The sequence below is a fragment of the Sturnira hondurensis genome, unplaced genomic scaffold (assembly GCF_014824575.4).
Source record: "Sturnira hondurensis isolate 20B ecotype Veracruz unplaced genomic scaffold, ASM1482457v3 Scaffold0010476, whole genome shotgun sequence".
Lineage (NCBI taxonomy): Eukaryota > Metazoa > Chordata > Mammalia > Chiroptera > Phyllostomidae > Sturnira > Sturnira hondurensis.
In genome coordinates, this window is record NW_028083107.1 from 332,070 (window position 1) to 355,864 (window position 23,795).

At 36.2% G+C, this 23,795-nt stretch overlaps 1 protein-coding gene across 2 annotated transcripts in view; it reads left to right on the forward strand.

Annotated features, from left to right (window-relative positions):
* Positions 1-23,795, forward strand: part of GABRA3 (gamma-aminobutyric acid type A receptor subunit alpha3) — a 386,743-nt gene that overhangs the window by 255,003 nt on the left and 107,945 nt on the right. For both annotated transcript variants that reach the window (XM_037059217.1, XM_037059218.1), the window contains one exon: positions 17,502-17,584. In XM_037059217.1, coding sequence (XP_036915112.1) covers positions 17,502-17,584 — 83 coding nt within the window. The remainder of the gene's footprint in view (positions 1-17,501; positions 17,585-23,795) is intronic.

Here is a 23,795-nt window from a genome sequence, read left to right on the forward strand (position 1 = left end):
ACAAATCATCTACTTCATCCAGTAACTGATTTTGGCAAAACAGTGTGATACAAAGTCAATATTCAGAAATTAAAGGCATTTTTGTACACCAACACTGAAATATAAGAAACAGAATTCAGGAAAAAAATCCCACTCATATAAGAACAAGAATAATAAAGTACCTAGGAAATAACCTATCCAAGTAGGTAAAAGACCTATACTCAGAAAAATACACAACACTGATGAAAGAAATTAAGGGAGACACAAATAAATGGAAGCATGCACCATGCTCATGGATTGAATGAATTAACATCATGAAAATGTCCATACTACCCAAAGCAATTTACAGATGCCATGCAATCCCTATTAAAGTACCAATGACATATTTCACAGATATAGAACAAACAGTTAAAAAATTTATATGGAACCATAAAGGACCCCAGATAGCTGCAGCAATTTTGAGAAAGAAGGACAAAGCAGGAAAGATCACAATACCTGATACCAAACTGTATTACAAGGCCACTGTAATCGAAACAGCCTGATACTGGCATAAAACCAGGCACATAGATCAATGGAACAGAACAGAGAGCCCAGAAATAAACCCAAGTCTCTATGGTTAATTAAGGTTTGACAAAGGGGGTAGAAGCATAAAAAGGAGTATAAATAGCCTCTCCAGCAAATGGTGTTGGGACATCTGGACAGCTACATGAAAAAAAAGAAAAGAAAAATGAAACTGGATTACCAACTTACACCACACACACTAAAATAAATTCAAGGTGGATAAAAGACTTAAATATAAGCTGTGATACCAAAAAGGCCTAGAGGAAACTTAGGCAGGAAAATCTCAGACATTCCTCACAGCAGTATTTTCACCAATATGTCCCCTAAAGGAGAGAAATAAAGGAAAGAATAAACAAATGGGACATCATCAAATTAAAAAGCTTCTGCATAGCTAAAGAAAACAGCATTAAAATGAAAAGAAAGCCAATATATGGGAAAACATATTTGCCAATGATATCTCGGACAAGGGTTTGATCTTCAAAATAATTAAAGAACTCACATGCCTGCACTCCAGAAAGATAAGTAATCCAGTAAAGTAAAATGGGCAAAAGACTTGAACAGGCACTTTTCCAAGGAGGACATACAGAGGGCCCAGAGACATATGAAAAGATGATCAGCATCAGTAGCCATCAGAGAGATGCAAATTAAAACCACAATGAGATACCACTTCACATACCAGTCAGAATGGCCATTGTAAACAAATCAACAGACAACAAGTGTTAGAGAGGATGTAGAGAAGAGGGAGCCCTAGTGCACCATTGGTGGGAATGCAGACTGGTGCAGCCACTGTGGTAAACAGAATAGAATTTCCTGAGAAAGCTAAAAATGAAACTGCCTTTTGAATTGGCAATTCCACTGCTGGGATTATACCCTAAGAACCCTGAGACACCAGTCCAAAAGAACCTATGCACCCCAATGTTCATAGCAGCACAATTTACATTAATCAAGTACTGGAAGTAACATAAATGCCCTTCAGTAAGTGAATCGATAAAAAAATGTTATATTTACATAACGGAATACTACAAAGAAGAAATAGAGAAAGAGCTCCTACCCTTTGCAACAACATGGATGGAACTGGAGAGTATTAGGCTAAGTGAAATAAGCTGGGCAGTGAGGAACAAAAACCATATGATCTCTCCTTGAACTGGAACCTAATCAACAAAACAAACAAGCAAGAAAATATAACCAGATACATTGAAATTAAGAACAATTTGACAGTTACAAGAGGTGGGGTGGGAGGAGATAATGGAGGAAAAGAGGGGAAGGGATTTTAAGAACAACTATAAAGGACACACGTACAAAACAAAAAAGGTTTGGAATCAGAGGAGGGATGTGAGGATAGCTGAGGTTGGAGAGAGTGTCGGGGGGTAAATGCAGGCAAGTGAGCTTTAACAACAATAAAATAATTAAAAAAACAAGAAAGCCACTCATCTCAATTCATTAATAGTGTAACCCTTGACAGAATGTCTCACCAAAAGACACAATGAGAGAAAAATAGCTTAAAATGATTCTAAATATGCTCTACTATTAGGGAATATGAGTCACAATTCAAAGCATTAACCATTAGCATGTGTTGTTCAATTAGAAGTGCACAAGCAAGTTAGGACCATGTGAAAAAAAATTATAAGTTAATAAAAATATTTTATATTATATACAATAATCTGGAAATAATTTTATGTTTTCTGTAGATCAGTTAAGAACTAGGTGATTCATTTTTATTCATGTTTATTTTATTATTTTTAGAATTCTTTAATTTAGATACAGCATTTATATTTTAAGGTGCAACTGTTAATGTGCATAGCTCCACAGCATTCTGAATAAGGAATGTGTTCTAGACATTGTAGTAGTAGAAGGGTAAAGAAATTGGAATGTAGCTTAGTAAAGTGAGAGGTACTATCAATATATGAAAACAAGAGCTTCATATTCCAGAAAGGTCACTTTCACTAGGCCAAAAGTAAATGGGCACTGAGGACATGGATATAATAGCTTCTGAGTTGTGAATTTTTTCTTCTTGATTAAATGCATTGGGTGAATTCACATTTAAAAACAGGTGACTTACATGTAGCATTCGATTTAGTTCAGGAAAAATTGGCTCAAAAATTCTAAAACTGCAAAGCACTGTATAATAAGTTCAAAATTAATAGTTTTAAAAATCAATTATATGATACAATAAAATCATCATAAATAGCATAGTAAGAATAGTTCTCTGTGTGCAATTTTGAAAATGTGCTTAGATATTTCCAGTGAGGATGAAATAAGGGCACTAAATAACCAAATCACTAATTTGTCTCAATTCCAAAGGAGTATAAAATAAATTATTTACTCAGTGGCTTTAACTCAATAGCAGGAATCCTTTTTCTTAGTTATATAAGAGTTTTATTCCAAAATGAAAGCTCTTATAACAAATGATTGTTTAACCCAAGCAATTTTCAAATCAGCAAATATATACTTGGTGCTATACTACTGTAGACAGTAGTATAGAAACTGCCCATGAAGGATTACAAAATTGAATAGCAGTTTATAATCAGACACAAAAGATAGGACAAGCCATGAAATAGGGATAAAAAGGAATATATGTAGAGTAAGCAAGAGTTAGAGACATTTTAAGCAACAATTTATGATTGTAAAAAATGTAGCAATGAATAACAATGTGCCTATGTATTTTGCATTGTTGAAGTGTACTTTCAGAGTGAATTCCAAAAAGTATTGATGCTCACTCAAGTCATGAATGCAAAACCATGGAGTTTGTTGGATGTTGCCAAATTTTCTTCTAAGAAGGTTTTACCAATTTATATTTTGACCAGCAATGTATGAGACTATTTTTGCAGCCTCGCCAATAGAATGAGTTATTAAATGTGTAAATTTTCTCCAATCCATTAGAGGAGAAATGGTATCTCAGTGTAGTTTTTAAATTAAAATTTTGTATTGTTGTTCAGTTACAGTTGGCCCCATTACTCTCCCTTGCCCCAACCACCCTTCACCTTCCACTTTCAATCCTACCCCACCCTATTTGTTTTTGTCCTTGGGTCCTTTATACATGTTCCTTGACTTGACCTTTACCCTTATTTCATACTACCCAAAGCAATTTATACATTCAATTCAGTATAGTTTTGATTCATATTTCTCTATTGAGAAGTGAGCTTCACAATTAAAACAAGGAAGTGAGCTTGAATATTTTTTCATGTGTTCCAAGGCCATTTTCATATTATTTTATGGATTGTGTGGTCATGATTTTTGCCCACTTTTCAGTACATTTTTGGCATTTTCCCTTTATTTGAAGAGTTCTTTATGTATGAGGGATATTAGTCCTTAGTTATATTACAAATATTTTCTCTCAGCTTGTCAGTAGTCTTTTTATTTTCCTTTCTGTGGGGTTTTTTTGGGGGGGTTGCTATGTGTGGTACATAATAATGCCCCCAAAAGATATCCATGTCCTAATTCTCAGAACCTGAAAATGTACATAGCGAAAAGGTACTTTGTATATATTATTAAATCAAGAACCCTCATATGAAGAGAGTATCCTGTATTTTTCAAATGGGCAGTATCATCACAAGGGTCCTGAAACTCAAGAATAATTCTTAGCTGTGGTGAGAGGGAGATGTGATTGTAGAAAAAAAGATCAAAGAGCTGCAACATGCAAGTTTTGAAGATGGAGAAAAGGGTCATGAATCAAGGAAATAGGTAGCATATAAGAAGCTAGAAAGACAGGGAAACAGATTCTCCTCTAGAGTCTCTGCAAAGCGATTCAATAGTAATGATTCTTAATGAGATAGCACAGCACAATCACTGATGTAAATATTTTCAAACTACCATATTCAGTTTACTGTTTATCCCTTATTTTAAATCTGCTTACCACTTTGAGATTCTGATACATGTATCTTTTGCCTGAAGTAAAGCAATATTACCCATGGATAGTGCATATTGTAGGAAATAAGTGAAATCTTGAGGATCACCAGTGTGTTGGGATTCAGTGGAAAATACATTAAACCAGTTATTTTACCCTGCATCTCAGTCCTCAGATTTCTTGTTTTCCCTATTTACCATAACCCCCTTCATAATACCATTCTGTGTTAGAGCTTTAAGTAGCACCTGTAAAATGTAAGCCAATAAAGCACAGAAGATGGAAATAACTTGCACACTGCTACTAAGAGGTGGAGCTGTGTTGTAAATTAGGTAGTTTGGCTTTGGAATCCATGCTCTTAAAGGCCATGCTCTTAAAGGCCTTTTGCTTTTTTAATTTCATACAAGCTTTTTCTGAACTATCATTTACATATGATAAAATTTATCTGTTTAAAGATACAATTCAAAGATTAATAGTAAATATACAGGGTTGTGCAACAATAACCAAATCTGAATTTACAACATTTCCAACACTTCCAAAAATCCCTTCAAAGATTTCCAGTCACCATCCATTCCCAACCCCAGCCCTAGGAGACAACTAATCTACTCTCTGTCTCTAGATTATCCTCTCCTGAATACTTAATGTGAATGGAATCATACAATATGTGACCTTTTGTGTCTGGCTACTTACACTTAGCATAATACATTTGAGATTCATCTATGTTGTTGTGTGTATTTCTTTTTATTCATAACTAATATTCCATCATGTGGGTATTTCACATTTTATTTATTCACTCATCATTTGATGAACATTTAGGTTGTTTCTGTCTTTTGGTTATTATAAATAATTCTACTATTAACAGATCTTTTTGTATTTAATTCTCTTGGGTAATAAAGGATTAGAGTGAAACTATAGAATTTTAGGGAAAATTTATGTTGAACTTTAAAAGAAACTGGCAAAATATTTTCCAAAGTATTCCTTAGCATTATATATTTCCACCAGTGATTCATGAGGTTCCATTTCTCCAAATTTTTGTCAACACTTGATATCGATAGTCTTTTATTTTAACCATTATACTTCACACATAGCATTGTGGTGATTTTAGTTTGCATTTCCCTAATGACTAATAATCTTGGGTATCTTTTGAAATACTTATTAGTTAAGAAAATATCATTTTGTTGAGTGTATATTTAAGTTTTTTGTTCATTTTCAAATCAGGCTGTTTCTCTTCTCATTTTTGAGAAGAGAAATATAAGAGAAATATTACTTACTTAATATAAGTAAGAGTTACTTATATTATTTTATGGATCATGATTTTATTATCCTATCTAAGAAATATTTGCCTGGCCAAAGGTAACAAAATTTTATCCTGTAATTCTTTATAGAAGTTCTAGCTCTTATATTTTTTGTTTATGATTCATTGGAATTGATTTTTTTTTTTTTGCTTACAGCATGAGGTAAGGTTCTATATTCAGTTTTCTCTCATGTAGATGTCAAGTTCTCCCAGCATGATTTACTGAAAAAGCTATCCTTTCACCACTGAACTACCTTGACACCTTGGTAAAAAATCAATTAACCATAAATTTGAAACTTTTTTGTGGGCTTTCTATTCTTTTCTTTGGTCTACATTGTTGATCTTTATACCAGACACACAGTGTATGGATTACTGTAGCTTTATGGTATGTTTTTAAATTGGAAAGTGAAAGTACTTATCATTTTTTCTTTTTTGTCTTAAAAGATGTTTTGGCTACTCTATATTTGTATATGCCCATATGCCTTGTGTATGCTCATAGAACTTTTAAGATCAGCTTGCCGCGGGCCTGTGAACCAAAAGATCATGGTTTGATTCCCCATCAGGGCACATGCCTGGGTTGCAGGCCAGTTCCGGCAGAGGCCAGTTCCCAGCAGGGGATGCACCAGAAGCAACCATACATTGATATTTCTCTCCTTCTCTCCTTCCATTCCCTTCTAAAGATAAATAAATAAAATTAAAAAAAGAGATCAGCTTGCCACTCTTAAAAAAAGAAAAGCTTCTGAGATTTTGATAAGGAATGTGTTGAATCTATACACTAAATTGGAGAGAACCTTAATGATATTAGGATATATATGATCATGGAATGTCTGAACATGCAATTTACATTTTAAAAAGTTTTACTTTTTGCTTTTCATTTTTTATGTCTTTAATTTCTTTTGCTTGTCTAAATTATTAAACAACTTTATTGAGATACAATTTAAGTGTCATACAATTCACCATTTTAAAGTATACAACTAAATGTTTTTTAGTGTATTTACAGTGTTGTGCAGCCATCACCAATATTCAATTTCAGAAGATTTTAGTCACTCCAAAGAAGCAACTCCATTCCTATTAGTAGTCACTCCCTGTTGCTTTCCTTTTTGTACTGGTTAAAATATCCGAGACGATGTTAAATAAGAGAAAGTGGACATTATTATTTGTGATTTTAAGGGAAGATGGTTATTCATTCTTAAGTGTGATGCTAGTTATAGCATTTTTAAAATGGCATTTGCCAGTTGAGAAAGTTCCTTTCTTTCCTAGTTTTTTTTTGAGAGTTTTATATCATGAATGGATGTTGGATTTTATCTTTCCTTTTTTACCCTTGCTCTCCTTCAATTTATTCTTCATGTAGCTGCCTGGCTAGCCCTAAAATGTTAGTCAGATCAAGGCTAGTCTACTGAAAATCATGCCACACCTCCACATTTTACTTAGAGTGAAAGTCAAAATATCCCAAGGGGCCTTACACTACCTAGACTATTCCCCATAGTTTGCTCTTTGAACTCATCTTCTATTAATCTTACCCCTTGATCTCTCCACTACAACCACAGTAGCCTACCTGCTATTATTTGTATACTTTGAGCATACTTGTACCTCAGGGCCTTTGCATTTTCTACTCCCGCTGCTTTGAATATCCTTTCACCAGGTGTTCACAGGGTTCACTGTCATTTCCTTCAGGTCAACTTCTCAGTGAGTTATTTACTGAACACCTTATGGAAAAGGGCAACCCTTTCCCAATACTTTCTGCACACATCTTATTTTTCTTCCTGAGGCATATTGCTTTCTAATACACTATAATTTACTTAGGTTTTTAAATTTTTTGTCTTCCGGCTACTCAAATATAAGCTCATCAATCTTCATATGCTTGCTAATATACTTTCATTACTAAGAATACCTGGCACATAGTAGGTGATCAAAAATATTTGTTGACTACACCAATGAGTTAGGAAACTTTTAGTCAGTTCTGTCCCATAGTAGTTGCGTGATTTGGGCAATTTAATTTCCTTCTGTTGTATCACATGTGAAGTGTATATGAGAATAAAACTGGATGATTTCTTTAAGGCTCTTCCAGCTCTCATATTCTAGGAACAAGGCTATATGCCCATTGAAAAGATAGATTGAGATATCATGTTATTAAGGAATCATATTAAGATGCTATTTTTCCCCAATTTTTTTATTTAATTATTTTTCAAGTACAATTTTCTGTCTATTACTCCCATCCCATCTCACCCCCATGCTCCCCCCTCCCTCCCATTTCCACCCTTCTCAGCTGTTGTCCATGTATCCTTTATATATGTTCCTCTAAATCCCTCCCCTATTTCCCCTGAAATTCCCTCCCCTCTCCCCTCTGGTCACTGTCAGCCTGTTATCCATTTCAGTGTCTTTGGTTATATTTTGCTTGCTTGTTTGTTTTGTTGTTTAGCTTCCTGTTAAAGGTGAGATCATATGGTATTTGTCCTTGAACACCTGGCTTATTTCACTCAGCATAATGCTTTCCAGTTCCATCCATGTTGTTGCAAAAGGTAGGAGCTCCTTCTTTTTTTCTGCAGCATAAAATTCCATTGTGTATATGTACCATAGTTTTTTGATCCCTTCATTTCCTGATGGGCACCTAGGTTGCTTCCAACTCTTGGCTATTGTAAATTGTGCTGTTATGAACATTGGGGTGCATATGTTCTTTGGGATTGGTGTTTTAGGGTTCTTAGGATATAATCCTAGCAGTAGAATTGCTGGGTCAAAAGGCAAGTCCAATTTTAGTTTTCTGAGAAAATTCCATACTGTTTTCCATAATGGTTGTACCAGTCTGCAATCCCACCAACAGTGGACCAGAGACCCCTTTTCCCCACACCTTCTCCAACATTTGTTGTTTATTGCTTTGTTTATGATAGCCATTCTCACCAGTGTAAAGTGGTATCTCATTGTGGTTTTAATTTGCATCTCTCTGATAGCAAGCGATATTGAGCATCTCTTCATGTGTCTCTGGATCCTCTGTATGTCCTCCTTGGCGAAGTGTCTGTTCAAGTCCTTTCCCCATTTTTTAATTGGGTTAGTTGTCTTAGAGTGAAGTCGTGTGAGTTCTTTGTATATTTTGGAGATTAAACCTTTATCTGAGGTATCATTGGCAAATATGTTTTCCCAAGCTGTTGCTTCTCTTTGTATCTTGATACTGTTTTCCTTAGCCATGCAGAAGCTTTTAATTTTGATGAGATCCCATTTGTTTATTCTTTCCTTTATGTTCCTTGCTCTAGGGGACGTATCAGTAAAAATATTGCTGCGTGGAATATCTGAGATTTTCTTGCCAAGGCTCTCCTCTAGGGTTTTAATGGTTTCACGGCTTATATTTAAGTCTTTTATCCACCTTGAATTTATTTTGGTGTATGGTGTAAGTTGGTGCTCAAGTTTCATTTTTTTGCATGTAGCTGTCCAGTTCTCCCAACACCATTTGTTGAAAAGGCTGTCTTTACTCCATTTTATGTTATTGCCCCCTTTGTCGAATATTAATTGACTGTAGAGAGTTGGGTTTATTTCTGGGCTCTCTGTTCTATTCCATTGGTCTATGTGCCTGTTTTTGTGCCAGTACCAGGCTGTTTTGATTACAGTGGCCTTGTAATACAGTTTGATATCAGGTATTGTGATCCCTCCTACTTTGTTCTTCTTTCTCAAAATTGCAGCAGCTATTCGGGGTCTTTTCTGGTTCCATATAAATTTTTGAAGTGTTTGTTCTATGTCTGTGAAATATGCCATTGGTACTTTAATAGGTATTGCATTGAATCTGTAAATTGCTTTGGGTAGTATGGACATTTTGATGATGTTAATTCTTCCAATCCATGAACACGGTATATGTTTCCATTTGTTTGTGTCTTCCTTAATGTCTTCAGTGTTCTGTAGTTTTCTGCATACAGGTCTTTTACCTCCTTGGTTAGATTTATTCCCAGATATTTTATTTTTGTTTTTGCTATATCAAATGGGATTTTTTTCTTGATTTCTCCTTTTGCTGATTCATTGTTAGTATACAAAAATGCTTTTGATTTCTGGATATTGACTTTGTATCCTGCTGTTTTGCCAAATTCATTTATTAGTTCAAGCAGTTTTTTGGTAGAGTCTATAGGATTTTCCATGTACACTATCATGTCATCTGCAAACAATGACAGTTTTGTTTCCTCCTTTCCAATTTGAATGCCTTTTATTTTCTTTTGTTGACTAATTGCTGAGACTAAAACTTCCAATACTATATTAAATAGAACTGGTGAAAGTGGACAACCTTGTCTTGTTCCTGATCTTGGTGGAAAAGCTTTTAGTTTTTTCCCATTGAATATGATGTTGGCTGTAGGTCTTTCATATATGGCTTTTATTATATTGAGGAATGCTCCCTCTATTCCCACTTTGCTGAATACCTTTATCATAAGTGGGTATTGTACCTTATCAAAAGCTTTTTCCGCATCTATTGATATGACCATGTGGTTTTTGTCTTTGCTTTTGTTTATGTGGTGCATTACACTTACTGATTTGCAGATACTGAACCATCCTTGCATCCCTGGAATGAATCCCACTTGGTCATGGTGTATGATCTTTTTGATATACTGTTGGATGCGATTTGCCAATATTTTGTTGAGGAATTTAGCATCTATGTTCATCAGCGATATTGACCTAAAGTTTTCTTTCTTTGTTGTGTCTCTATATGGTTTTGGAATTAGGATGATGCTGGCTTCATAAAAAGAGTTTGGGAGTTTCCCATCATTTTGGATTTTTTGGAATAGTCTGTGAAGAGTAGGGGTTAGCTCTTCCTTAAATTCTTTGTAGAATTCTCCTGTGAAACCATCTGGTCCAGGGCTTTTGTGTGATGGGAGTTTTTTGATTACTTCTTCAATTTCATTTGCTGTTATAGGTCTGTTCAGGCTTTCTACTTCTTCTTCATTGAGTTTTGGAAGATTATATTTTTCTAGAAATTTGTCCATTTCAACTAGGCTTTCAAATTTCTTGGCATACAGTTCTTCATAGTAATTTCTTACAATCCCTTCTATTTCTGTGGTATCAGTTGTAATCTCTCCTCTTTCATTTCTGATTGTGTTTATTTGTGTTCTCTCTCTTCTTTTCTTAATGAGCCTACTTAAAGGCTTGTCTATTTTGTTTATCTTTTCAAAAAACCAACTCTTGGATTCATTGATCCTTAGAATTGTGATTTTAGTCTCCATGCCATTTAATTCTGCTCTGATCTTGGTTATTTCCTTCCTTGTACTTGCTCTGGGCTGTCTTTGTTGTTGTTCTTCGATTTCTTGGAGGTGTCGGGTTAGGTTGTTTGAAATCTTTCTGTTTTCTTTATGTAAGCCAGTATTGCTATGAACTTCCCTCTCAGGACTGCCTTGGCTGTGTCCCATAAGTTTTGGGTTGTTGTGAGTTCATTTTCATTTGTTTCCAGAAACTTTTGGATTTCTTCCCTGATTTCATTCTTGACCCATTCATTGTTTAACAGCATACCATTCAGTCTCCATGATTTGGCATGTTTTTATTTTTTTCCTGTGGGGTTGGTTTCCAATTTCAGTCCCTTGTGGTCAGAGAAAATGCTTGGTATGATTTCAATTTTCTTGAATTTGTTGAGGCTCGTTTTGTGTCCTATCATGTGGTCTGTCTTTGAAAATGTTCCATGTGCATTTGAAAAGAATGTGTATTTAGCTTCTTTGGGATGATGGGCTCTATATATATATCAGTCAAGTCCATTTCATCTAGGGTGTTGTTTAGTGCAGCTATATCTTTGTTGATATTTTGTTTGGAAGATCTGTCCATTTTTTACAGTGGGGTGTTAAAATACCCTCCTATAATTGTGTTGCTGTCAATATGTTTCTTGAAGTCTTCTAGGATTTTTCTTATATATTTGGGTGCTCTTATGTTGGGTGCATATATATTTATGATGCTAATGTCTTCTTAGTGGATTCTTCCCTTGAGTATTATGAAGTGACCTTCTGGATCTCTCTTTAGGGCCCTTTTTTTGAAGTCTATTTTGTCCGATAGTAGAATTGCTACCCTGGCTTTTTTTTTCTTGACCATTTGCTTGGGAAATTTGTTTCTAGCCTTTCACTTTTAGTCTGTGATGGCCTTTTGACCTGAGGTGGGTCTCTTGTAGGCAGTATATGTGTGGGTCATGCTTACTTATCCATTCAGCTATTCTATGTCTTTTGATTGGAGCATTTAATCCATTTACATTTAAGGTTATTATTGATAGGTTCTTATTCATTGCCATCTTTGTACCAGAGTTCCTCTCTGTCTCTCTCTTTTCCTTCCTTTCCTTAAAGCAGTCCTTTTAGTATTTCTTGTAGAGCTGGTTTGGTGGAGGCACATTATTTTAGATTTCTTTTGTCTTGGAAGCTCTTTATTTGGTCTTTTATCTTGATCGAAAGCCTTGCTGGGTACCGTAGCCTTAAGATGCTATTTTGCCTGAAACCCTTGGAAAACCTAAATGCTGTTTTCCCCAAGCTCCACTTCCTTTATGCAAGGTCCAATGCAAGGCTCCTGGCACATATCAAAGAGAAAACAAGACAAAACTCCATAACCTTATAGTAAGGACAAATCGATAATAAATAGAAAGAATTTGTATGACATTATATGTTATGTGCTATAGAAAAAGAAAGAGCAGAATAAAGATTACTAACCATAGTGTGAGTGGTAAACTGAATGGAGGTCAGGGTAGGCCTCATGTAGAAGAAAATAATGCAATATTTGAAAGAGGTATGAGAACATAGTGAGTCAAAGACCGTGATATAAGAGAGACTGGCATGTGGAAACAGCACTAAGGAAGCCAGTGTGACTGGAGCAGAGTGAGCAAGGGAGGACACAGTAGGAGATAAACCAGTGAAGAATAGAAGACAAGATCATGCACGACCCTGGAAGTCATAGCAAGGACATTGGCTTTTACTCTGTATAAGATAAGTAAGCACTAGAAGACTGTCGTATACAGAATATACCATGAGGGCAAAGGACGAAAGCAAAGAGACCAGTTAGGGGACCATGGCAGTAGCAAACCTTTAAGTTATTACTGTGATGAAATAAAAACCAACTCTTGTGTAGCAAAGGGCAGGGTCACAAGGGAGCCAGGGCACTGCAAAGCACACTGAAATGATGGCAATACTGAGGGAGTTGTATATGTGTATGTGTCAACTCACAAAGCTGAAAAAGGCCTTTTTTTCCATCTGTATCCCCATTGTGCCATTTTTATCTTTTTATTATAATTTTCATTGTTGTTCAATTACAGATGTCCCAATTTTCTGCCACCCATTGCTCTCCCCTATCCCACCTACCCCGCCCCACAATCAATGCCCACCCTATTGTTTATTACCATGTGTCCTATATACATGTTCCTTGACAAGAACCTTCCCCTTCTTTCCTCTATTTTTCCTGCGTCCCAATGGTCACTGTCAGTTTGTTCCTTATTTCCATGTTTCTGGTTCTGTTTTGCTCATTTGTTTGTTTTGTTATTAAATTCTACTTATAGGTGAGATCATATGGTATTTATCTTTCACTGCCTGGCTTATTTCATTTAGCATAATATTCTCTCCTATACTTTTTACTCCCAAAGAAGGGAATTTTCTGGATTGCCTCTTACTTCCTGTCTTGACTTTACATCAAAATCAGCAGGCTAACCTGTGGACTAGGCCTGAGGCATTATTATTTCAATGTTACATTTTGAGGGGTTTTGATCATTATTGAAAATCCCACTAAAGACTATTTTCTGTAAATTAAAACCACAATGAGATATTACCTCACACCTATCAGAATGCTTTCATTGACAGATCAACAAACAACAAGTATTGGCAACGATGTGGAAAAAAAGAAACCCTTTTGCATTGTTGATGGTAATGCAGATTGGTGCAGCCACTGTGGAAAGCAATATGGAGTTTCCTCAAAGAATTAAAAATGAAACTTCCTTGTGAATCAGTGATTTCACATCTGGGAGTATATCCTAAGTATCCAGAAACACTAATCAGAAAGAATATATGCATGTTCATTACAGAGTTATTTACAATAGCCAAGATTTGGAAGCAGTCCAAGTGACTATCAATGCACAAATGGATAAAAAAGCAGTGGTGCATGAATACCATAGAATATTACTTGCTCATAAAAAATAATAAAATCTCTCCATTTGCTACATCATGGATGGACCTAAAGGGTATTACATTAAGTGAAATAAGTCAGTCAGAGAAGTACAAATAGCATAGAATTCCACTTATATGTGAGATCTAACCAACAAAATAAACAAAATTGAAACAGACTCATAGACACTGAGAGCTTACTGATGGTTGCCAGAGGGAAGGATTGTTAGGGAACTGGGTGAAAAAGATGAAGGGATTACGAAGTAAAGATTGGTAGTTACAATATAGTCAGTCATGAGAATGTAAAGTATAGCATAGGGAATATAGTCAATGATATTGTAATAACTATGTATTGTGTCATATGGGGACTAGAAATATTAAGGGAATATTTGTAAAGTATATGATTGTCTAACCACTATGCTGTACACCTGAAACTAATACAAAATAATATTGAATATAAACTCTAATTGAAAAATAAAATTTAAAAATAAAATAAAAATATTTCATTTCTTTTTAAAAAGACTGCTGTAGAGTAGATCTCTGGAATTTATTCATCATGAATAACTTATTCACCTTGCATAACTTAGTGCTGTCTCTCCCAAAGCCCTAGCCCCTGGAAACTACCATTCTATTTCCTACTTCTATGAGTTTGACTATTTTATATTCCACTTATAAATGACATTGAACTATATTTGTCTTTCTCTGTCTGGCTTATTTGAGTTAACATAATGTCCTCCACTATCATTGATGTTGCAAATGGCAGGACTTTCTTCTTTTTTAAGGCTAAATAATATTCCATTATATTTTATTTTATTTTTTAAGATTTTTATGTATTTATTTTTAGAGAGAGAGTAAGGGAAGGAAAAATAGAGGGATAGAAACATCAATGTGTCGTTGCTTTTCAACACACCCCGTACTGGAGATCCAGGTATGTGCCCTGACTGGGAATTGAACTGGTGACCCTTTGGTTCGCAGGCCTGTATTTAATCCACTGATCTACACCAACCAACCCCTTTTTTACTGTTGTTGAACCACAATTGTCTCCACTTTCCCACCCCTACCCTCTCCCACCCCACCCACCCTCAATCCTACCCTTTTTTGGCTTTGCCCATGGGTCATTTACACATGTTCCTTGATGACCCTTCCCCTTTTCCCCCATTATCCTCTCCCCCTCCTCTCTGGTTACTGTCATTTGTTCTTTATTTCAATGTCTTTGGTTATATTTTTGCTTGTTAGTTTGTTTTGTTGATTAGGTTACACTTATAGGTGGGGTCATGTGGTACAATGAGATACTACTTCACACTATCAGAATGGCCATGGTAAAGAAATCAGTAAACAACAAGTGTACTCTGTTATATTTTCTTATGCATTCATCTGGTGATGGGCACTCGTTGCTTCCATATTTTGGCTATTGTGAATAATGCTGCAGTAAACACAGGAGTGCAGATATTTCTTTGAGATCCTGATTTCAATTCCTTGGATATATATGTTCAGAGTATAGGATCTAATTACTGGATCCTATAGCAATTCTTTTTAAAAATTTCTGAGAAATTTCCATATTTTTGTCCATAGTGGGTGCCCCAATTTGTAGTCCCACCAACAGTGCACAGGGTTCTCTTTTCTTCACATCCTCATCAGTGCCCATCCCTCCTAAGCAAGAAGTGGATGGGAAGGAAGACAGGAAAGTTATTATAAATCAGTTTTGCTTCTAATCAGAAATCAGTACCTGTTTGCTTTTATTATCTATTTGTTGTGGTTTTATTTTCTATGTCCCCACGACTGCAGGGAAGACATAAAGTAATTTCCCCTTGGAATTACTCATAAGAGGCAAAATCTTAAACATACTAGTATAAGTGGAGAGAAAAAACAATTTTCTTTATTAAATTCATGGAGTTTTTTAAGTATCCAACAAAAGGAAGAGGTTTCTCAGTGAAATACATTAATCTTGTGTTGAACTCTTTGAGTCATAAAACACCCTTTGTATCTTAAGAATAAAGGGGATGCCCTGGCTGGTGTGGCTCAGTGGGTTGAGTGCCAGCCTGTGAACTGAAAGGTCACTGGTTTCATTCCCAGTCAGGGCACACGCCTGGGTTGCAGGCCAGGTCCCCAGCTGGGGGCATGTGAGAGGCAAGCAACCAATGCATCTCTCACATACTAATGTTTCTTTCTCTCTCTTTCTCCTCCCCTCCCCTTCTCTAAAAGAAAATAAATAAAATCTTTATTAAAAATAATGAAGGGTGGATTGCTGAGATTTTGTAGGCTAATTTGAGAATTGAGGTTTTTTCCAGGACACATAAGAAATTTTGTAAGTATCTAATGGATTAGTTAGAGCTGCAAGGATACTTGCCGTCTAGTTCCAACCTTTCCTGCTTAGATAGTGAAATTTATAGAAAAGGTGGGTGAATATTTTCTGAAGAGCACACACTTGATTTCTGCCTACCAACCTGGGTAAGATTATTGCTAATAAACATCTGAGCATGTTTGCTTTAGTCTGCCTGCTTTGAGCAATATCTAGGGCTGCTGCTCTTATCATTTGTGAGGTGTCACATATTCATCCAATTTAACAATTATCCAGGATTGGAGATGCTTACCAGTTGGCAACTTACAACTTCAAGAGCATGGCAGTGAGTGAATCCAATATAAGCATGGTCTATACAGGTTAGCTAGACATAGCTCATCAAAGCTAGGTTCCAAAGAACTCTGAATTTTCCTGTGTGGGTCCTGTTTCTATATAGGAGGTTACTATCTAGGCCAAGGAAAATTGAGGCTCAAAAACTCTGAAAGAAATCAGAGAAGAAACCTTGGAATATATTATTTGGGCAGATTAATACAGGGGAATGAGTTTGGGGTATGGAAAATCATGCCACATTCAGATTTCTGTTAAGAAATCCATGCACAATCCCTTCTGTATACTGTCCCTGTTAAGAAAGTATGATCTTTTTAGACTCAACCTATGAGGTTTTGATGCTTTCCATTACCTTCGTATTTTTTTTTTGGCCATTTGCTCTGTGTATGTGTGTGTATTCTTGAAGCTATACTAGTTGCAGTGAGCAGCAGACCCATCTTTTGTACTTGTTCATTATCAGGATAAAGATAATCTTTCTACACATCTTCTCTCTCCAGCACAATCTTTAAACTGGTTAATGCAGCCCTGGCTGGTGTAGCTCAGTGGATTGAGTGTGGGCCTGCAAACCACACTATCGTGGTTCGATTCCCAGTCAGGGAACATGCCTGGGTTGCAGGCCAGTTCCCAGCAGGGGACACACGAGAGGCAACCATACATTGATATTTCTCTCCCTCTCTCCTTCCCTTCCCCTCTAAAGATAAATAAATAAAAAATTAAAAAAATAAAATAAATTAAAAAAATTGGTTAATGTACATGATAACTGAGTAAGGATAATTATTTTAGAAATGATTAAATTGCTGTCATCAGTAAATGAGTCAGGACCTGCTGTTTCTAGGCTTCTTTGGACAGTGGTAGTAGTTGTGGGAGCTCAGCTTGGGCAGATAAGTCATATCTGTTTTTCTAAAGGTGGTAAAGTGAGATACAGATCTGATAAAAAATATAAATACTGAATGCTGCTTTGAAAGGCTATCTAGTTAATTTACTCTATCCTTTGAGTTCATAAAGACGGATCTCTGTGAACCTAAAGAAACCAAAAAATCCTATTATTTTAGGGGTATCACGTTGCTGATACATGGGAACTCAGCTTGACTTCATTTTCTGGTCTCTCTCTCTTTTTTTTAGGTTAACAATTCATGCTGAGTGTCCCATGCATTTGGAAGATTTTCCCATGGATGTGCATGCCTGCCCACTGAAGTTTGGAAGTTGTATGTATTTTGTCACTTTCTGTTCACCTGAGATTTTTTCAAAAGAATGGAATGTTTCCTGTTTTCCCCATAGTAGTTTCTAAAGCTGAGGGTTTTAATTCAGGCTGGTATGAGAATAAAGAAGGAGATGAGGGGTTGAGTAGTATTAACTGATCAGAAGGAGACATAGCCTGTAATGGAATTTTCTTTCTAGGCAGCAAAGCTTATTTCACTATTTCAGACTAATTTCTTGGTCATTAGATTGAAATACAAACATCTGTTTTTAAATTGTCCATAAAACACATATATGAAGGACACATGGACATGGACAATGGTGAGGGGACTGATTATGGAAGTGGGGGACAAGCTGGGTGGAGGGGAGCAAATGGAGAAAAAGTGAAACAACTGTAATGGCATAAACACTAAAATATTTAAAATAATAAATTGTCCAGAGGACAGAGAGCTGATATAGAATATAATATCAACTTCCTAAGGACAATATCCCTCAAATAGAATGTTATTATATATTTTTAAAATTATTTATTTATTTTTAGAGAGAAAGGAAAGGAGTGAGAAAGGGAGAGAAAAACATTATTGTTTAGTTGCCTCACGCATGCCCTCCACCAGCAACATGGCCCACAACCCAGGAATGTGCCCTGACTAGGACTGGGAACCAAGGGGTTCCCAGTTTGATGTAGGTTGGCGCCCAATCCACTGAGCCACACTGGCCAAGGGTAGAATGCTATTATATTTTTGAAAGGATTATTTTACCTGTGTCCTCATATACTTCTATCCAATTCTCTACAGTAAATGGTAGACAGGAAGAGACTGGAGATTTTCTCACTATTTTATAGTATTGCCTTTGCTGAGAGCTTAAATCTGACAGATAAATGAGTAGATACATAGCCATTTTCAAATGAATTTGAAAAACAAAAAAATTAAACAGAATTTGAATGATTTTCTTAGTCTAAAAATTTCAGTTTAAGTTTCATGAGTCATCAGAGCAATACATCAAGGTCTGTGTTGAACATGTCTAAATTAGATTTAGCTCTGTTTTTTGAAGTAGACAGCACATTTCAAAAGACTAAATTATATGTGACATATTTTTTAATAACCATCAAATATTTACAGATTGTGTGCCAGGCTCTATTCTAGGAGCTTGGAATATATCCATAAATTAAAAAAAGATCCTACCCTTGTGGAGCTTATATTATAGAGGAGACAGTGATGGTGGAAGATAAAACAAACAATGGATAAAAGAGTAAAATATAAATTATGTTTTAAAGTGAGAAGCACCATGGGAAGACATGAAAGCACTATAGAATAAGGGGGATAAGTCACATCTATGTGGAGAATAGGTGTTTCCAATAAAATTTAAAATAGGGTGATCAGCCTAGGCCTCTTTGAAACAGAGATTTTAGTAGAAACTTTAAGGAGATAAAGTGCTAACAATACAGATATCTGAGACAATCATGAGCTGGTAGAAGGAATAGTGAGGAGCAAGTCCCTAATCAGAAAAGTGTCTGATTTGTTCTAAGAGCATCAAAGTGTCTAGTGTGGCTGTACAGAGTAAGTAAGGGAGATAGCACTAGGAAAGGATGTGATCAAAAAGGAGGCCAGGTCATCTAGGGTCTTGTAGGATATTAAAGAGCTTTGAATTTTATTTTGAGGAAAAATGGAGAATGATTAGAATATCTTGAACAATATAATTACATGATCTGGCTTACATTTAAAAAATCATTATGGATACCCTGTTAACAATATAATTATGGGAAGGATAGAAGCAGGGAATTCAGTTGAGAGGTTATCAATATTTCAGATGAGAGCTGACAATGCCTCAGATCAAACTGATAGCAAAAATGGTGAGAAGTAATTTGATTCTGGATGTCTTATGAAGAATGATTCAAAAGGGTCCTCTGATAAATTATAACTGAAATATTAGAAAAGAATAAAACTGAAGGATGACTTATAGATTTTTGTTTAAATAGATATACTATCAAATTAGATAAGTTAATTTCAATCTAGGTAGAACAAAGTTGTTTGTGGGTGACCAGTGTTTCCCTCATGAGCAATTAGAAAACCTAGAACTATAGAAGCATCAAGGACTGAAATGACTAAAATTCTGGAGAAAGGGTAGAACCTCTCATAGATGAATTTATGACATGCAGCTTCTTGATACCTGGTGGTAGAGTGGCATTTGCCAATTCTGACCATGGACTGCAGACTGAAATCACAAGTTTGGTGCCAGGTATAAGCCTGCTTCTGGATGATGGGGCAGGAATAGTTTTGATGGTCACACAGAACTAAAATGATAAAAGTAGAAGGCCTGAAACTCTTGGCTATAACCCCTTTCAATTCTATTGCTGAATTTTTAATTTGCAAAAATCACAAAACTAAAAGCTAATATGAAAACCTTAAGTAGAACTGGCTTTCTTGATCTTCCAGGGATGTAAAAAAGAAGACACACCAGGCAATCAGTTTAAAACCCTAGAGAAGCTCTGTCCTATTTAAAAGGTAGCAGAAAAGACAGGCCAGGTTTAACCAAAACTACAATTTAGCGCAGTCCCTTTAGAGATTTAGGTATAATTCTCCTACACTATCAGCAAAGGAAAGAATAAAGCCTCTGTGGTAGAAATCAGCATAATCAGAAAACTCTTCAGTTTTAATTACATAGTAGCTAGAATTCAATAAAAAATAATTAGGCATACCAATAGGCAGAATCATATGTCCTAAAACCAAGATTTATGAACAAAAAGCCAGAATATGGAAACACACCAACAGGGAGGTGATCCAAATATCAAAGTTTATAGACAGGGACTTTTAAAAACTATGGTTAATATGTTTAATTAAAAAAAATAATCCTGGCAAGGTGACAGAGGAGTAAATAGAAGCCACACTAACCTCCTCCAAGGACCAATCTGGAATTACAAGTAAACTGTAAAGAAATCACCCAGAACAAACTACTGAACAATAGCAAGGGAGAAGCCTTATAACCTTAGACAGAGAGAAGAATCATCTTTGGCAGTAAATGACTGGTAAGAAATGCAGTGGAAACATGAGAGGGCTGGCTGGGAGTCCACAGGTGGCAACACCAGAGGGATAATTAAGCAACTGGTGGGTCCCCCTGAGAAATGTAGGGTCTAAACACTGAGCTGAGATTCCCAGCCTAGAGCACCTGAGCCCAAAAAGTACACAGATAACAACTGGTGGCAAAAAGTGAAAGTGTTGCTCCCTGTTGGAGATGGATGGATAGAAATGCAAAGAGCCACTCAAAGGGCCAATGAAGAAATTTTCATGTGCAGAGTGGGCTGGAGATGCCTGAGGATAGACTGGGGATGGAAGCTTTGGGGAGGCAGCTGAAAGAGTAGCTGCTGAGATCCTTGTGCTGAGTCATCTCGTGTACCATAGCAGCCATCCTGCTCAGGCAAAGCACTCCCCTTCAAGTGGCAGCAGCCTGAGGGGAAAGAACAACCCTGCCAAGGACAGGGTATAGTAGGGACAGACTATACCCTAGCTCTCTGGTGCTTAAGACTGACTGCTGAGTGCACAGTGACTGGATTAACAATGGAAGGAGACAGACAGGGATAGTAGATCCCTGCCAGTCTTGGAGTAGGCTGACTAAGGTCAGATACAGTCAACATCTGACATTACCAGAGGCAGATCAAGAAAAGAAGAATAGTGGTAACTACTAGGAGCTACAGAGATGAAATTCACTGTGGCCTTCACCATGATTAGCAATATTGTCTTTCCTGCATAGCTTATTAACATTTATTTATTGTCCATCAAGTTTGTGCATATTAAGTTACTAGGTTTCATACTGTAGTTTATTTCTCTCCTTTCTTATAATAGTCTTAATTTCTTTGCACCCTTATTAATACTGGCTCATTTGCTATTGAGAGTGAGATTGCAGTGGGGGAGATATTTCTGCATATGTGGGTTTGTTCCCTGGGATTTGAGGTCTTCTCCTGGCATCACCTACACAACAGCATTCAAGAAATGATACGCTGAATGAACCTCAGTCAACCAGCGGGAGGGTAGGACCCACGAAAGAATGAACCAACAACAATAAAAACCCAATTATGTCCACAAAACCAACATAAATGTCATAAAGGACATCCTAAGAGCATCTAGTTCAGGTGATCCAAAAGACTGCACCACTGAATCTCACAGGTCTCCTACCATAGAAGTTCACACCACAAACTCAGGGAGTCAAAACAGATCAATTTAAAAGGCAGAGAAAAACAAGAAGAATCTCATAAATAATGGGAATATGAAGTAACAACTCTCAAATGAAAGGAATGGAGGAATTGTTAGAAAGAATGCTAAATTAAATAAAGGCAAGTCATCTATCAGATATTGAGTTCAAAACAATGGTTATAATGAAGATCAATGAGCTTAATGATAATCACCAAAAACTACAGGGAAGCTACAAGGAACTTACTGTAAATTACATGAGCATGAAAAAGGACATAGAAACAATCAACAAGGGCCAAGAGGAAATGGAGAATAAAATTATTCAGTTGAAGAACACAGTAAAAGGAATTAAACCCAGGTTCAATGAAGCAGAAGATCGAATCAGGGACCTGGAGGACAAGGTAGGAAAAATCTCCCAGAAAGAGCAAGAAAAGGAAATAAGACTAAAACCCCCCCCCCAAAAAAAAGGGAGGTTAAGGGAAATGCAGGACAAGATGAAATGGAATAATATCCATATAGTAGGGATAGCAGAAGGAAAAGAAGAGGAGCAAGGGATAGAAAAGCTGTTTCAAAAAGTAATGATGGAAAACTTCCCTAATGTGATGAGAGAAAAAGTCACACAAATCCAGTAAGCACAAATGGTCCAAATCAAGAGGAACCCGAAGAGGCCCACTCCAAGACACATCATAATTAAAATGGCAAAATTCCAAGACAAAGAGAGAATCTTAAAGGCAGCAAGGGAGAAACAGGAAGTGACATACAAGGGAGACCCAATAAGACTACCTGCTTACTTCCCAATGAAAAAACTTCAGGCCAGAAGAGAATGGCAAGAAATATTCCAAGTAATGAAAACCAAAAGACAGCAACCAAGATTACTCTACCCAGCAAGGCTCTCAACTAAAATGGAAGGTAAAATAAGGAGTTTCCCAGACAAGACAATACTGAAACAATACACCTCCCCCAAACCAGCACTGCAAGATATCCAAAATCTTTTTTAAGAAAAGAAAGAAGAATGAGAGAATAAGGAATACAGATATGAAGAGAGTAAAATGGCAATGAATAAGTACCAATCAATAATAACTTTCAATGTTAATGGATTAAGTGCTCCAATCAAAAGACAGAATAGCTGAATGGATAAGAAAGCATGGCCCACACATTTGCTGCCTAAAAGAGACCCACCTTGGGACAAAAGACCTACACAGACTAAAAGTGAGGGGCTGGAAACAAATTTTCCAAGCAAACAGCCTGGAAAAAAAAGCTGGGGTAGCAGTACTCGTATCAGACAAAATAGACTTCAAAAAAAAGGGCCATAAAAAGAGACCCAGAAGGTCACTTCATAATACTCAAGGGAAGAATCCACCAAGAAGACATAAAGATTATAAATATATATGCACTCAATATAGGAGCACCCAAATATACAAAGAAAATACTAGAGGACTTCAAGAAAGATATTGACAGCAACACAATAATAGTTGGGGATTTTAACACCCCACTGTCAAAAATGGATAGATCTTCCAAACAAAATATCAACAAACATATTGTGGAACTGAACAACATCCTAGATGAAATGGACTTAACTGGCATATATAGAGCCCTTCACCCCAAAAAAGCAAAGTACACATTCATTTCAAATGAACATGGAGCATTTTCAAAGATAGACCACATGATAGGTCACAAAACAAGCCTCAACAAATTCAAGAAAATTGAAATTATCCAGGGCATTTTCTCCGATCACAAGGGACTGAAACTGGAAACCAACCCCTAAAGAAAAAACCCAAAACATTCAAAATCATAGAGATTGAATAGCATGCTATTAAACAACAAATGGGTCAAGAATGAAATTAGGGAAGAAATCAAAAAGTTTCTGGAAACAAATGAAAACGAACTCACAACAACCCAAAACTTATGCGACACAGCGAAGGCAGGCCTGAGAGGGAAGTTCATAGCAATATAGGCCTACCTAAAAAAGATAGAAACATTTCAAACAAACAATCTAACCCTACACCTAAGAACTTGAGAAACAACAACAAAGACAGTC